At 42.0% G+C, this 15,991-nt stretch overlaps 2 protein-coding genes across 2 annotated transcripts; one reads left to right on the top strand and one right to left on the bottom strand.

The window, feature by feature from the left end:
- Positions 1-6,526: 6,526 nt before the first annotated feature.
- rhov (ras homolog family member V) lies at positions 6,527-9,347 on the bottom strand. The gene is made up of 3 exons (XM_004542071.5): positions 8,848-9,347; positions 8,640-8,698; positions 6,527-8,386 (listed from the first exon to the last, which is right to left on the bottom strand). Exons 1-3 carry the CDS (start codon positions 9,185-9,187, stop codon positions 7,940-7,942), a joined length of 846 nt encoding a protein of 281 aa, XP_004542128.1. The 5' UTR covers positions 9,188-9,347; the 3' UTR covers positions 6,527-7,939.
- Positions 9,348-9,550: 203 nt separating this feature from the next.
- Positions 9,551-15,973, top strand: vps18 (VPS18 core subunit of CORVET and HOPS complexes). The gene is made up of 9 exons (XM_004542072.6): positions 9,551-10,017; positions 10,110-10,251; positions 11,074-11,165; positions 11,546-11,796; positions 11,952-12,305; positions 12,419-13,681; positions 13,857-14,066; positions 14,351-14,587; positions 14,695-15,973. Exons 1-9 carry the CDS (start codon positions 9,915-9,917, stop codon positions 14,989-14,991), a joined length of 2,949 nt encoding a protein of 982 aa, XP_004542129.1. The 5' UTR covers positions 9,551-9,914; the 3' UTR covers positions 14,992-15,973.
- The last annotated feature ends 18 nt before the right edge of the window (positions 15,974-15,991 follow it).

Raw genomic sequence — 15,991 nt, 5'->3', positions numbered from 1 at the left:
TAAATAAGACCCATACATAGACAGAATAAGCACTTATTAACAATACAGTTAAAAAGTGAATTATTTTTTTGATCCCCTCTTTGTGTCACTGATGCCTCCAGCCCCCCACCCCCCTCTAACTTCTGATTAAGATCTGTGCAAGTCCAAAGTGTAGACAATGGTAGAGTGACTAAACTAATAACATACAAGGTTTGTGCTCAAACTTCTCATGTGATTGTTGTTCACACTGAGTGATCACTTCGAGTGCAAGCTAGAATGTTTTGTGAAGCTTGGCCCTCCCTGTAAACAAAGCATGACCTTTCTCGTATATTAAGTTTTCTTTCGCAAGAAAGACGTGTTGATGCAAACCATGCCTCAATCACAGCAATTTTAAGAGGATCTTCAAAGAAGCATTAAAGTGACAATCCAAAATGGAATATCCTACAAAAGCTAGACCTGAATATTTGTGTGTCCATAACACAAAAAAGGCAGGGCTGTGGCTTCTCTGAGGTGGGTCTTTCTGCATCCAGCTTCTTCTTTGTCTAATTCTCTGTCCTACGAAAGACTGAATACACTGAATTAAATGGCGTGAATAAAAGAAACCCAAACTTCTCTTGAAAAATGACAAAAACACATTTCAGCATATCTTAAGTGTGGAAAAATAAACAAATAAACAAAAAACTTAATTCGGGGACGGGTACTTGATTTTTCCAAAGGGCCACATGAGAAACTGGGACTATTGTGGAAGTCCACACCAATAAGCTGATTTCACTTCTTCTCAGTATTATTATTCAGTGTGGTTGTTGCACTCTTCTTTTAGTGTGTAACAAACTGCTGCCAATCATTATTATTATTATTATCATTATTATTATTATTATTATTATTATTATTATTAAGCAGAATATAGTTCAGCTTATTGGAGTGGTCCTCCATAACAGTCCCAGTTTCTCACTATATTGTCCAATCAAATGTGTTTAACAGCACTTTCCTGTGAACTGTTCAGCATGGTGGAGGGAGCATCATGGTTTGCGGCTGCTTTACCTCGAATGCCCGGGAATCACCGAGAACAAAATTGAATTCTGATTTTTATCAAAACATTTTACAGAAGAGTGTCGGGACAGCCCACCATGACCTGAAGCTTAGAGGACGGTGGCTGTTGCCCTCTGGTATATGCAACAAGTTCATGAAAACAAGCAAAGAAAAGATTTAAAATAATGTTTTTATCCAAGTGGTGACTAGATTGGAAGCATAAAACCTGAGATGAAAGCAGTTCCTGCTGAAGGAGGTTGTGAAAGTTACTAAAGTAAAGACTTCCTCTGCTTTTTTTCAGTTTATACTGTGAATGATTACTCATTCTGTTCATGAAAACTACACTTGTACTGTATGTGAGTCATAGTTTGGTCAGACTGTTGTTGCCTGTAATTGAGTATTATATGAAAATACTTACTTTGGCACCTTTTTTGGATTGATACAGAGCTGCTGATATTTCTTTATTGCAGCTCTAATATACACACAAATATAACACATTTATTAGGGTGTAACATTAGCATGTGCTATTTCAACAGCATAGTAGTATCACATAAGATGATTCACATAAATTTGTGTGCAAACTTCAGCTTTGAGCACCTTGGCACTGAGAATTTCACATAGTGTGCTCTGCTTATTGTAGCATTAATTATTCATCTACGAGTTGATTTTCATGCCATGTTTCCATGTGAGCACTGCAGCTCGGAGCCTTATATTATCTGCTGTAGTTTTTGTTTCATGATGAATATTTGCTATCAGTCAAGAAAATCCCTTTTGCTTAATAATGATAAAGAATAAATGTCACAACATGGATGTGGATGCAGTGAACAAACAGCATCACATTACATGCAGGCCTTTCTTCTTTTACACTACATAAAAAAAATCAATAAAAATACTGATTTTGCTACTTTGTCACAGCTTAAGTGTCCTGCTGTTGTCCTGAGCTGTGAAGGGGCGATAGTGTCTGGGTGTTTGAGGGTCATCTGTGGTAATAACGAGCCTTGTGATGAGGCCCATTTGAAGTGCTAATCAACTCATTTCGAAAGCAGCGTGCACCTTTATATGCACACTCCTTTGATCATATGTGATTGTTGATGGTCACTCTGAAGTCATTTTGTCCCTCTTGATAGCTGCAGATTCACTTGCAGGTTAAAACTCAGCATGAACAAAAAGAAAGAGTTGCATTTGATAACAAGCTGAATGGCTCACGTGCCCATAGAAATGACAAGTGCAAAAGGAGCAATGCTCACGTGGCCGTGGTGATGTATTATTACCCATGTATAACTCAACTATCCAACATGAATATTAAGCCCAGCACATGCATATGCATGGAGAAGAACTTATGCTGTTGACTGTGGGACAGAAATTATCGTTGCTGCCTCCAGGCAAAGCCAGAGTCGAGAACTGGGACCTTTCCTTATTGGCTTTGCTTGACATCGAAACTGGCAGTTGTGTTTTTTTCAATGCAGTGTTCTGCACACTGAATGTGACTGACAGGTTGTTTTTGCTCTACAAAACACATCAATATAGATACTGCACGGAAAACAATGATTACCATAGTAATTTAAGCATTTAATAGCTTGTTTAGTTTAAGAACGCTGCAACTCTGTCATGCACATGTCTCAAAATTTAGACCAAAGGCAACAATAACAGGAGCAAAAAAAAGAAAAAAGAAGAAGAAAACAATTATAATCACAACAGTCAGCTTTCTGTCTGTGTGAAAGAGAAACTACAAGCACTGCCAAGTTCAAACTGCCAATTTGGATGACCGAGGAAGAGCAGCGGTGAGCCAATAGGCTTTGTCCCCAGCTAGGCAGACCTGTTGGTGCACCTGCTGATTCCCAGGCCTCCTTGCCAGGCTTTGACTACAGTGAAACCAACCTGAGTGAAACTGGCTCAGTGCCAGAGGAAGAGCTGGTTGACTACTGTTGACACAATTGCTAAAAGCAGGGGATCCTGGAAGGCGGACCAGCCCTCACTGACAGGACGAGAAAAAAAAAAAAGATGACTAACCATGAGAAGAGAGAAGAGGGCGGAGAAGAAGAAGGGTACAGTTCAATGATCTCCTGGGAACCTGGAACCTGTCCGGCATGGCCTTGACGATTGCTCAATCAATACTACACAACCTCTTAAGTGTTTCTGTTTGCATCATAGGCGAGCGGATGAAACTTCTGACATGTTTTTTGTATTATAGTGAAGGACTTTGCAGAACATTTTTCACTTTTAATGACTGACTGGAAAGCAATCATAGCTTTTTGAAGAAGAAAAGAAAGAAAGAACGAGTGATAAATAACACTGGATGAGATAAGGAGTCTCACGGCCTGCCTCGACTGAGGTCTGCTACCCTTCAAGATGTTAAAACCCATAGTGCTTCTGACCTACAGCTGCCCTTACACACACACACACACACACACACACACACACACACACACACACACGCACACACACACACTCTCACACACACACTCTCCCATCACAATGCCTTCTAATGTTCCTATTCAGTCTCACGCCTTCCTTTTGTGTCTCATCTTCAGCGCATAACACGATTCTCATTATTACACGCAAGCGTTAGAGCACAGATCCTCCAGCGACGACTCTATGGGCTCCTCAGTCTTACAAATATCACAGACGTATCAAAATCTAAGGAATAAAATAATTAACAATTACTGAACGACATGAGGCAAAGCATGCAGCTTTGAAACGGCAACAGAAAGATCTACTGCAGACATCTGAATAAAATCATTTCAAAATGTGCTGTACTTGACAAAATCTGATACTGGACAAAAAGAAGGAAAAACCTTGGTGGATATTAAGATAACCCTCACAATAGTGAGATTAGTCATACTGCAAACAGGCTTTTCTGGGCTTTCCATTCACTTTTCAACTTCTGCTTCTTCCTGCTGACTTTCTATTTGGATCGTAATCACTGTGCAGTAATTCTTACTTTAACTGCTATAAAGAATACACATGTCCATCTTAAAAAAAATTATCTGTCATTTATCTAATAGATTCGATGACTCAAAGAGGACTGATTAATATCTAGGCCACTGCATATCAGTACATTTCCTTTCCATTAGCTATTCTACAAGTTAAGTGTCACAGATCTTTGATATTACAGTGCCAGTATATAATGATGTATTTCAGAAGGCTTTATGTATTTCTCGTTCACGAGGTGTGATCACAAAGCAGTGTCTGAAGACAGAGGCAGTGTCAAAATCTGCTTCAAACTGACCCGAAGGTTCATACGAAGGGTAACCGCCCGGCCATGAGAGCTGGGTGTCCTGTTACAACCAATTTTTATTCAAAAACAGCAGGAGCTCCAAAACAGCCCCACAGGTGAGGTGCACGAGCGGGAGCTCACTTGTCGTTATTTCAACATTCATCAGGGTAAGGATGTCAGCACAAACGTCTTACATTAACATCCTGAAGTGCGTGAGGGAGAACATTCCGGAAACCATCTGAACTCACTTCTAAAAACCACTTTCTCAAGAACATTGAGACCCAAATTTGGATTTGTATAGATAAACAAATTCTCATTCATAGTTTCTTACTGTTAGTTTCTGACTCACCTTTGCAGCTTATATAAAAATGATGTCGTCTAAATGCAACAGGCCATGAAAAGCTATAAAGCTACATTCTCTGATTTTAAAAAGGTTATATCTCTTGCAAGTTTTTCTTAAACTGTGATCATGTGTAACGCCTGTTTTATTCATTTTTGCATATGTCTTTGTACACAAGTGTCTCTCAAAAAAGAGATCTCAATCTCAATGAAAACACCTGTTTAAATAAAGGATTTAATAATAATATCTGTAGTTTGTGTCAGCTTGCAATCGCAATAGCACAGGAGGGATTTTGTATTGGGTTTGTCTTTTTTTCCTTTTTTGTTAGCCATATCAACGCAATCTTTGTTGACCGACAGATTTGCCTGCAATTTGATCCACTTCCTGAAAATGAAAATCATGTTTTATTGATTGCAGTTTTGACACACTGGAAAAGATTCAGAGCCCAGAAGCGCACAAGTACAAATACTGAAAATGGTAAAGATGTGCACAAGATCCTAGATCTATTTTTTCAGATAAAGGGGTAGTTAGGCAGGCAGGTAGGTAGGCAGAAACTTTATTGGTCCCACAAGGGAAATGATCATGTTACAGCACCTTAATAAAGAAAACAAACAATACAGTCTAAAATAAATAAACAACATGGTTGAAGTAAAAGCGCCATGTGCGCACACTGAAGGTTTTAGACTGTGATATAGTGATATAATCAAATATCGTAGCGTAAGACTGAGACTGTAAGAACCTTAAATGTGGGATTGGTCACACCTGTATCAGGTAAGGCTTTTGAGGTTTATGGACCAGTCGTCCCAATGTTTTGATCACACTTCTTATTAGGTGCCAATTTCTGGCAGTATCTCTCGCCATGCTAATATAAATGCTCTGCTATGTTTTCCAGCAGCTGCTGCCCTTAGCTGCTGTTTGAAGCTGGGCAGGTAGCATGCGGTCACCTTTTAGAGTCTTTAGCGCCATACATAATATTAAACTGTGGGAGGTGGAAATAGTGAACACTGATTTGGATGATAAAGCTTTGTGTTTGTCACTGAAAAGCACCCACACTGTACAAGATCATCATTTAAACCATTGCTCATATGGAATTATTTGTAAGAGCAGCTTTAATCTTTCTATGGACCTCTGTGACTGTTGTCAGTGGTCATGGCTAACACCAGCTGGTTACTGAGAGTTCATGTGTGAAAGCGCTGTCACGCTGTCAGATTGCAAAACACCAGCTCCCTTCTGTGACCTCTCCACTGCATGAGGTCAGTAGGCCAAGAGTGAGATGTCCCGTGCTTCCCTATCAATAACAGACGTTCAAACAGAACCCTGACAGATTTCCACATGACGGACTGCCCACTGACTAATGGCAAACAGATTTCTGAAGTATTGGGGTGAACGCGTTTTCATATGCTCTCGCTCACTGCTCTGAACAAAGGCACTTCTCATGCTTTCCTCTGTCATGTTCACCCTCAGTTTGCTCGGCGACACTCCGTCCACGTTTATTTTTCTGCAGCTCGGGCTTAAAAACGAGTACAAGAGATTCCTTTCAGACAAAAGCATGCTTTAAAGTCTGTAATCAATGTTCTGTGCTCCACCGCTAGTGTTTATTCTCAATCAGTGCATTTGATTCAGTCATTCTCCCCCGAATGTCACTCTCCTGTGTCATTTTGGAAAAAGGCCTAATCAAGTCACAGCATGGCACTGCCAGTACCCATTAACAGTCATGTGGATTGCATTGGAACTGATCGAGCCGACGCACAGCTGGAGCCCAGAGGTTGTTTATCATATGTTTGGGCTGAGGGTGGTTCAGGAAAACTACCCAGTGTGATCCTGGGGACCTTTCGGGCACCCTGCAGAGAGCAGTGCTTCGGCTTTTTACAAAGTTTTCCTTCGCATCACACCACATAAACAACTGTGAATTGCAAATGCAGACTACTTTTAAAAAATATATACATAACACAGAAGATAGATGAGCTTCACTTCATTTATTGGCATCACATCACTCCATGTAAAGGACACACAGCTTTAGATCAGAAGGTGGTTAAGATTAATGGTGATTTGGTAATGATACAAAATATAACAAATCTGTAGAGTACATTAATCCTGTTAAAACTTGTGCCTCGTGTGATATTTCATAAACATACGCGCGATGATAAGACCTGTTTTTAACAAACAGAACAGTTTAAACATTTAGTTGACTTCCACGAGAAGCATAACAAAATATACAAAAGTTTACACCCACCAGATAACAAAACACTGGAGTGCAAATGTAAGTTGTTTTCATTCTTACACATTTGTCACAGGTACAAGCTTGTTTTTTTAAAGTGTATTTACCTTACACTTGCATTCACACATAGGCTGTTTAGCAACCCCTAACTGTACACACGGGAGGATTTAAGCAGTGTATTGAGCCAACAAAACAAAGAAGAGGCAAATAAGAAAGCCGGGATGAAGATGGTTGGTGGTAGGAAGTCGGGATCCCTGCAGTGCTAGCTTTCACAGATGCAGATTGATGAGGAGAGGGGAATAAAAAGCCAAAGGTCACTGGTCTCTTGCAACCTTTTACCTGAAGACGAGGAGATTTACAAACTAGCTCCTCGGCCCGACTCGATGTGTCACAAACAAAATCTCCCTCTGTGTTTTCTTTATCAATTGTGAATCAGGAAATAAACACCGGCTTGATTAGAAGTGTCAGCTGACCTTAAATGGGGAGGACAGAAAATAGCAACAGAAAAACCAGCCTGGGGAGATTTGCACGCAGGTAAGAATGCGGCAGCTCACACAGCAAGGTGAACTCACAGCTGCTTCATATAAATCGCTGGTGCAGTCAGGCAGTGGGAACACAGCAGCTAAGTGGCTAACGCCCATCTGCTCAAACACAGACCCGACACTTTCCGTTTCTCTATCTCTCTCTCTATCTCTCTCACAAGCCTACATTAAAAGGCAGAGCACCATGCAAATTCACAGCTTTACATGAAGACCTGGTCTTTTCTCTTTTCTCTCCCTGTGCCTGCCCGAGCTTGATCTCTTCATCTCCCCACACTGAAGTGTCAGCTCACACCGTCCTATCCTCTCAAGGGGGCGCAGGCTATGTGAACCAAATCAAACATGTAAATGTAATGTAAACAATACTGTTGTCCCGGGTCAATGTGAGAACGACCCAGAATCCTCTCTGTAGTCACTGCTGATGTTAGCTCAGTGCTCTCAATCGTGTCTTTTGTTTCCCCATTTGGCATCCCACTGAAAATAAGCCAAATCATTAAAAAAAAAGGAAACAGTGCTATGTGGCCACATACTGAATATGTGATCGAAGTGAAAGTAGGAGAATCAAATAAATAACAAGGTTCTGTCCACAACCCACAGGGTCGACAATCACAAGGAGTTCAGATGAAGCAGAAGAACTTCTTCCAGCTACACCTGGAGAACGCTTTGGTTCGCCTGTCAGAAAACCTCCTCTTCTTGGTTTTACGAGTTTTGTTCTTTATGGCAGCGAAGATGGCGGAGTCAAAGGCCTCCTTTAAGTTCTTCTGCGTGAGCGACGAGCACTCTATGTACTCCGTGGCTCTGATCTTCTCCGCCATGCTCCGGGCCCGGGAGCTCAGAACCGGCTTGACGTTGGATCGGTCCAGGTTGATGAGGACGTTTACGTCCAGCAGCAGGTCGGACTGAGTCCCTATGAGAATGATGGGAGCAGTCGGGTTGTTAGAACGGATCTCTGGTACCCACTTCTTGGTGATGTTGTGAAACGAGGTGGGGTTGACCATGCTGAAGCACAGGAGGAAGACATCCGTGTGGGCGTAGGACATAGCACGGAATTCGTCAAACTCCTCCTGTGTGGAGACAGAGCGAGGGTTAATGCCGATCAAAGTGAGTACCAAGTCTGAGTCACTAAATAAAGATACGCCATTAACATTCAGTTTGAAATCCTGTCAGTGAGTCACACAGTGGGTTAAGCAAGGATGTGACGGTCTGTACTTTCATAGCTCATATCATTAAATTCAAAAGGGTCTCATCAGTGGATAATTTGGTATTTTGTGTCAGCCTTAAATGAAACTCTTGATTCAAGTGTAAAGGCATCCATACCTGGCCAGCAGTGTCCACAAGCTGAACTTTGACAGGAGATCCGTCAATTTGGACCTGACCTGTTAAAAACCACATCAGTCAGTCAATTTACAGTAAACACAGTAACCAATTCAAACATCAGAACATGCAGCTCGTGCACTCTGGTGCCATTCCACTTCCAACATAACTTGCCACTCAATGTAAATCTGTGCTGTCATTAAAAACTAACCGGAGAAGACATCAAAGCCCGTCTGCTTGTACTCTGTCGGATATCCGTTGGAGGTGTAGCTGATGATCATGCTGGTCTTCCCGACGGCTCCGTCTCCGACCAGCATACAGCTGATGACAGCGGGATCGAGCTCATCCTCCCGGGTCAGCCCGCACGCAGATGGGACTCGGGACTCGTGGTAAAAGTAATCCATGTGAGGTGGCATGTCGAGCCGAACATTAAACCTCTGAATGCAAACTCTTCTCCGTCCCGGTCGCAGCGACACTAGATACCGTAGGTTGCCTCTCTCTCTGACACATACCACCAGACTGACTGTAGAAGTACGACTGAGGAGCAACATGTGCGGGGTGGGACGTATTTAGGGTAACTACTGTGCTCAGACAGGTTGTGATTTGCATAGACACGCCCACTGACAGAAGAATAACAACAGCTTTCTCTCAGCTTTTCTCTCTATTAGCTAGATATATAGATTAGCTTGTTTTAATAAAGCCCATATTAGATTAGCTTGTTTTAATAAAGCCCATATATATTAGACATTCATTGAGGAGAAAATATTATATACAAATTCTTTGCCGTCTGTAAGTTAAAAATGAAAAGTATCCGATACTTGAACAACATGTAAATGACAAAAGCGCTCAGGATTTATTTATATTTTTTCTAAGCGTCTAAATATAATCACTTTTGGACGAACTACGCTCCCTGGTGTTTACAAGATAGCATTGCATTCAAAGTGGTCACATGATTCCATGTGTCACCTGATTATCACGGTCTACCCTGCGTTCTGTACGCGGAAGCTAAGTTAGCTGGTGTGAGAAAACGAATGATTGAAATTTCCTCTCTTCGTGTGTTAATGCTGCAGAATAAACGCGTCTGTTGTGCTTTTTTGTTTCTTAACTTAGACACACGCGGAGAAAGGAAATACGTTACTGCAGCTTTAACGGGTAAATTCGTGCTAGCTGGCTAGCTACCTGCTAGCAGGTTTTCTTTCCCACCCCATGTTGGTTTAGGGTTGGCTCCTGTCCTGTATTGTTAATCCATTCAATAAGTGAGCTGAGGCACTTTTAACCATGGCTTCAATTCTCGATGAGTACGAGGATTCTCAAAACATCCGGCAAAGTGCGCAGCAGCACAGCCGCCTGTCAAGCACCAACATCGGGATAACCCATTCTGGTAGGTCGCCCTCTTCGTTTTTTTTAAAGCTCCTTGCTAAGATGCAGTGGGGAATATTTGGCTGATACAGACATTTATATTCTCAACGTTAGGCTTTGTCAACGCGAGGCTTGAAGAAGAGAAGCCGATATTCAACAAGCAGAGGATTGATTTCACCCCACCTGAGAAGATAAATCATCTGGCTGTCTGCAACAATCAGCTGTGCATGAGTCTGGGAAAGGACACCCTGCTAAGGCAAATAGCACAATGACATGCAGTTCAAACGCTCACTGCTGTTTGTATGGCTTTGATTAGTTTCATTGGGTTTTGTTATTTTATTTTGTAATTTACCGTCATTAACCCATTTTGTAAAAACATGGAGGTGCAGTTTAAAATGTAAATCAAAAATGTTTTGGATCAGGGACGTGTTTACCACACTGCTGTATTATCTTTCATTTAAACAACTGTCTGCCAGTGTGGGAGAGGAGCTGATGCTGTTGGGAAATCAAAAACGTTTTCCCATCTGTGCTCGGCATTGAATTTCATCTGCATACAGCAGCTCATGGACTTCTCGTTTGAAAAGTGTTTTTAATCTCCCACACACTGTCACTACACAGCTATGCCCGTGGAATATGTGAACAATGACGTTTGGCATGCTTAGCATTGTCTTCCTGAAAGAAGTAAGGCCTAAGTTTAGAAGATACTGTATGGTTAATATGTTGGACCCTAAACTGAATGTCTCTCTGCAACAGCCCAGAGATAGACTGGTCACCTGTCCAAAGTGTGCTCCATCATTTGCCCTGTGACAGCCAGAATAGGCCCCAGTCCGATCACAACTGTGAATTGGATATGCAGAAGAAAATAGATGGATAGAGCATTTCTGTTTTTTTCAGACCTCAAATTCACAATGGGCACAATCTTCCTAGTTTTAAACATTTGTCAGGTTGTGTTTACGCTTGCTTTAGTTTAGCTGTATTCTGTTTTTATTCACATTTTTACACAGCGTTCTAACTTTGTTGTTAAGACAGCTGTATTATTCAGCACATCAGTTTCAAGATATTTTGTTCTTTTGTGTAGGATTGACTTAGCAAAACCAGATCAACCAAACCAGACTGAATTAGGAAGGAAAGATGACAGTAAAGTGCACAGACTGTTCTTGGACCCAACAGGTGAGATAAACCATAATAGTTTTCAAAATATTGTTTATACATCATAAATGGACTGCTAATTACTATCGAACATTCTTGTTTATGCAGATATTATATATTGTTGTATAATTGGAGAAATAATTGATTTTGATTAGTCATTGTGTATTCTGAGGTGATTCAGCATTCATACATAAGTGCTGTAATATTAGCAGCCACAAACCTCAATGCACAGCGAGTCTGAACTTGGATAAAGACAACAGTTTCATATGATAAAACAATTAGACAAAAATGTCTGGCAGTGCATCAATCTATAAATCATCATCATCATCATATATAAATGCTATGTCACAGTTATGACTGCTTAACAACAGCTATAACCTCCTCCATATTTTCCGTTACAGGCTCCCATCTGCTGATCAGCTTGAACACCAGTGAGTGTCTGTACCTCAACAGGAACACCCAGAAGGTGCGCAGTTTGTCCCGCTGGAGAGGCCACCTCATCGAGAGTGTGGGCTGGAACAAGCTGCTGGGCAACGAGACCAGCACAGGACCTATCCTGGTTGGCACAAGTCAAGGCATCATTTTTGAGGCAGAGATCTCTGCGAATGAGGGCAGCTTGTTTAACACCAATCCAGATCAATACTTTAGACAGGTGAGAAAGTGATTACGTCTGCTATTTAGCACATGATAGCCACATCTGCTTTGTAAGTTTTAACTGTTCAAACTGTATTATAAGCATATACATTTAATGCACTTGTGGAAACAGAAGAAAATCCTGATGTAGTTCATTTCTTCCTCTTGATGTAGGTCCACTCTGTGGAGGAGGATGGCAAACCTGCTCCAGTCTGCTGTTTGGAGGTCGAGCGGGGCCTGGAGAACAAGTACTTTATCATAGCTACCACACGCAAACGCCTGTTCCAGTTTGTGGGTAAGGTAGCCGAGGGGTCGGAGCAGCAAGGCTTCAGTTCCATCTTCAATCAAAATCAGGACTTGCTGCCCAGTTTCCAGGAGTTCCCAGTCAATATGGGACACAGCGAGATCACCTTCTACACCCCTAAGCTGCGAACGTCCCCCAAGGCGTTCGCCTGGATGATGGGTAATGGAGTTCTTTATGGTCAGCTTGACTACGTCAGGCCTGATTCCCTGCTGAGTGATGTGCAGGTAAATGTCAGTCAGCGTGTGTGAAAACTTTTTAACATTTTTCTTAGTAATATCTCATCCTTGCTGTGTTTATGTGTCATATACTATCTCCACATCTCCTCTTTCACAAACAGGTGTGGGAATACACTCCAGACATTGACCTTAATCAAAACAAGCCTATCTCCATTGTGCTGACACAGTTCCACTTCCTGCTCTTGCTTCATGACCGAGTTAAGGCCATCTGCACTCTGAACGGGCAAGTGGTTTACGAGGACTTGTTCCCAGATAAATTTGGCAGCCTCAAGAAAATGATCAAAGACCCAGTTGGCGGGTTGGTGTGGATCTACACTGAGCGGGCAGTTTTTCGATATCACATCCAGCGGGAGTCCAGGGATGTCTGGCAGATGTACATGAGCATGAATAAATTTGATCTGGCCAAGGAGTACTGTCGCGATCGGCCTGAGTGTATGGACATGGTGCTGGCAAAGGAGGCTGAGCACTGTTTCCAGAATAAACGCTATCTGGAGAGCGCCATGTGCTATGCACAAACACAGAACTATTTTGAAGAGATTGCTCTCAAGTTCATAGAAGCCAAACAAGAGGAGGCCTTAAAGGAGTTCTTACTGAAGAAGTTAAACAATCTCAAACCCAGTGAGAGAACTCAGATCACCTTGTTGGTCACCTGGTTAGCTGAGCTCTACTTGAATCGCCTCGGCCAGCTGGAGAGTGATGGCAACAGCGTCATTTTCAAAGAAACCCGTGACGAGTTTCGTCAGTTCCTTGGCAGCTCCAAGCACAGAGACTGCCTGTACAACAACCGCTCCACCATCTACGATCTGCTGGCCAGCCACGGCAACGTGGACGACATGGTTTACTTCTCAGTCGTCATGCAGGACTACGAGAGAGTGATATCCCACTACTGCCAGCACGACGAGTACAGTGCTGCTCTGGATGTGCTCTCCAAGCACTGTGACGAAAAGCTTTTTTACAAGTTCTCCCCGGTGCTCATGCAGCACATTCCCAAAAACGTGGTGGACGCGTGGATTCAGATGGGCAAGAGGCTGGACCCAAAGAAGCTCATCCCAGCTCTGATGAACTACAGCCAGATGGGCAGCACGCAGCAGATCAATGAGACCATCCGCTACATGGAGTTCTGCGTTTATGAGCTGATGGTAACAGAGGAGGCCATCCATAACTACTTGCTGTCGCTTTATGCAAAGTACAAACCAGACTCTCTGCTGTGGTATCTAGAGCAGGCAGGCACACACGCCTCAGAGATCCACTACGACCTCAAGTATGCTCTCAGGCTGTGTGCGGAGCATGGCTACAGGCAGGCCTGTGTGCTGGTTTATAGGATTATGGAACTGTATGAGGAGGCAGTGGATCTTGCTTTAGAAGTAAGTAATGTATATTAATGGATCAGCAGTGCTTGTAAAGAAGTGGTGAACATATGTAAATCATTGAAATGTTGTGTCACTTTTTTTCTTTTTTCCAGATTATCAAAATTATAGACAGCAGTTGGCGATTTCAATTGTTGCACTGTTTTTTGTCGTTTTTTTTAATTGTCCGCAGGTAGACGTGGACTTGGCCAAGTCCTGCGCTGACCTCCCAGAGGATGATGAGGAGTTGAGGAAAAAGCTTTGGCTGAAAATCGCCAAGCATGTGGTGCAGAAGGAAGAAGATGTTAAGAAAGCCATGAACTGTCTGTCCAGCTGCAACCTGCTCAAAATTGAAGACATCCTTCCTTTCTTTCCAGACTTTGTCACCATCGACCACTTTAAGGTCTGTAATAAGTAGGATGTTCGTTTTTTTCCCTCAGTGTGTGTGTTTTTACAGTAAATTGAGCGGTCGGGTGAGACCTGATCTCAGTAATCACATTCTGTGTATTCATAAGTAGAATCTTTAAGCAGTGGGCAAGGTTTTAGGCACTTTTTTCTTTCTATTTGTAGTAGGTGATGAATATCCAGATTGGGTGATACTGGCTGGCATCTGCATTCACAAAGACACAAAATAGTGTACTATTTCAAATGAAGGTTCTTAATGCTCTGTTCATCATGGTTTCTCAGGAGGCCATCTGCCTTTCGCTGGAGGAGTACAACCAGCACATTGAAGAGCTGAAGCAGGAAATGGAAGAGGCCACAGAGAGCGCAAAACGTATTAGGGAAGACATACAGGAAATGAGGAACAAGTATGGTGTAGTGGATTCCCAAGAAAAGTGTGCTGCTTGTGACTTCCCATTGCTCAACAGGCCCTTCTATCTGTTCCTCTGTGGGCACATGTTCCACAATGACTGCCTGTTGCAGGTAACTTGCTGCACACAGGAATATTTCACTTTTTATTTAATTCAGTCAGTAATCAATCTGAATATGTCCTCTGACCTTTTTTTTTCTCCTTCTACGTTTTTTTTTAGGAAGTGACTCCTCATTTGTCGGCCTTCAAGCAGAATCGCCTGGAGGATCTTCATAAAAAGCTGGCAGCAACCACGCAATCATCCAAATCGCGCCACCGTCCAGCACCAAAGGATGAGGGTGACACATCAAGCTTGGGCAAGGCCACTGCGGGCACAAGCCGTGAGCAGATAAAATCAGACATTGATGACATCGTCGCATCCGAGTGCGTATACTGCGGCGAACTGATGATCAAATCTATCGACAAGCCTTTCATTGATCCGCAGAAATTTGAGGAGGAGAAATCCAGCTGGCTGTGAACAAAGACTTTTTTTTCTCTTCGTTACAAACTCACTATCTGTCAGCGAAAGTGGATGATCCACAGGACAGACACATTAAGCGGAGACATGCCGATATCCTGTTGGTAGTGCCTACTGCTGAACACTTAATCAGCTTCTGTCCTCTAGAAACTGCACTTGTTTTGTTGTCAGTATTTGAAACTGAACATTTGCACTAGGAGTATGTAGTGAAGAACATAGAGAAGACATAAACCAACCTGATCTATGCTTGTGCTAGAGTTGTATACTGCATACATGTGCCTAAACCTCAGATTATATATAAGGATACAACTGCTTTACACTCATTTCTAGCTGTTAACTGCATTATGTTGTGTATTTGTTCGATTCAGTGAAAACACAAAATGCACTAACAAAATATCTGCCTGTCCTAAGCTCGGTTTCTTCTCTCCAATTAATGCATCTGTGTTCATCTAAACATTACATAACATATTGGCTGTTTTTGAGTTCAGCTATGGCACAGTACAGCTTCTCAGTTATGACAGATTTTGTTTTTTGTTTTGTTTGTTTGTTTGTTTGTTTTTTGACTTGGCTTAAATGTAAAAAATATTTAACAAATCATTTTATGTTTACTGTGGAAAATGAAAAGCCCTGTGCTTCATCAAAGTTTCTCAAGACTGCAGTTGACTACTAACAGCCCAGTAAGTTAAAGGAAGATATGAAAAGAGCAGCATAAGTGAAAAAGATGCAACTGGTGATTTTGTGTAAACTGCATTTTAACAGGAAGATCTGAGTTTAAGTGATTGCAAATGCACGTGTCATTGTTGGGTTCGCTGCCTGCCAGTTTTTGGAAGTTTTTCTTTTCTTTTAAGTTACAATTGTCAGGACAGGATCAAGATTTGAGAGGCTGACAACTGGTACTATAATCCAAACACAGATGACAGGAAGCTAATGTGCCTAGAGTGGTGGACTTGCCATGTTCAATAAACAGATGTGCAAGAATTTTCCTGTATATTTAATTTTA

The sequence above is a fragment of the Maylandia zebra genome, linkage group LG15 (genome assembly GCF_041146795.1).
Source record: "Maylandia zebra isolate NMK-2024a linkage group LG15, Mzebra_GT3a, whole genome shotgun sequence".
In the NCBI taxonomy this organism is placed as follows: Eukaryota; Metazoa; Chordata; class Actinopteri; order Cichliformes; family Cichlidae; genus Maylandia; species Maylandia zebra.
This window is presented reverse-complemented; position numbering and strand designations above follow the sequence as displayed.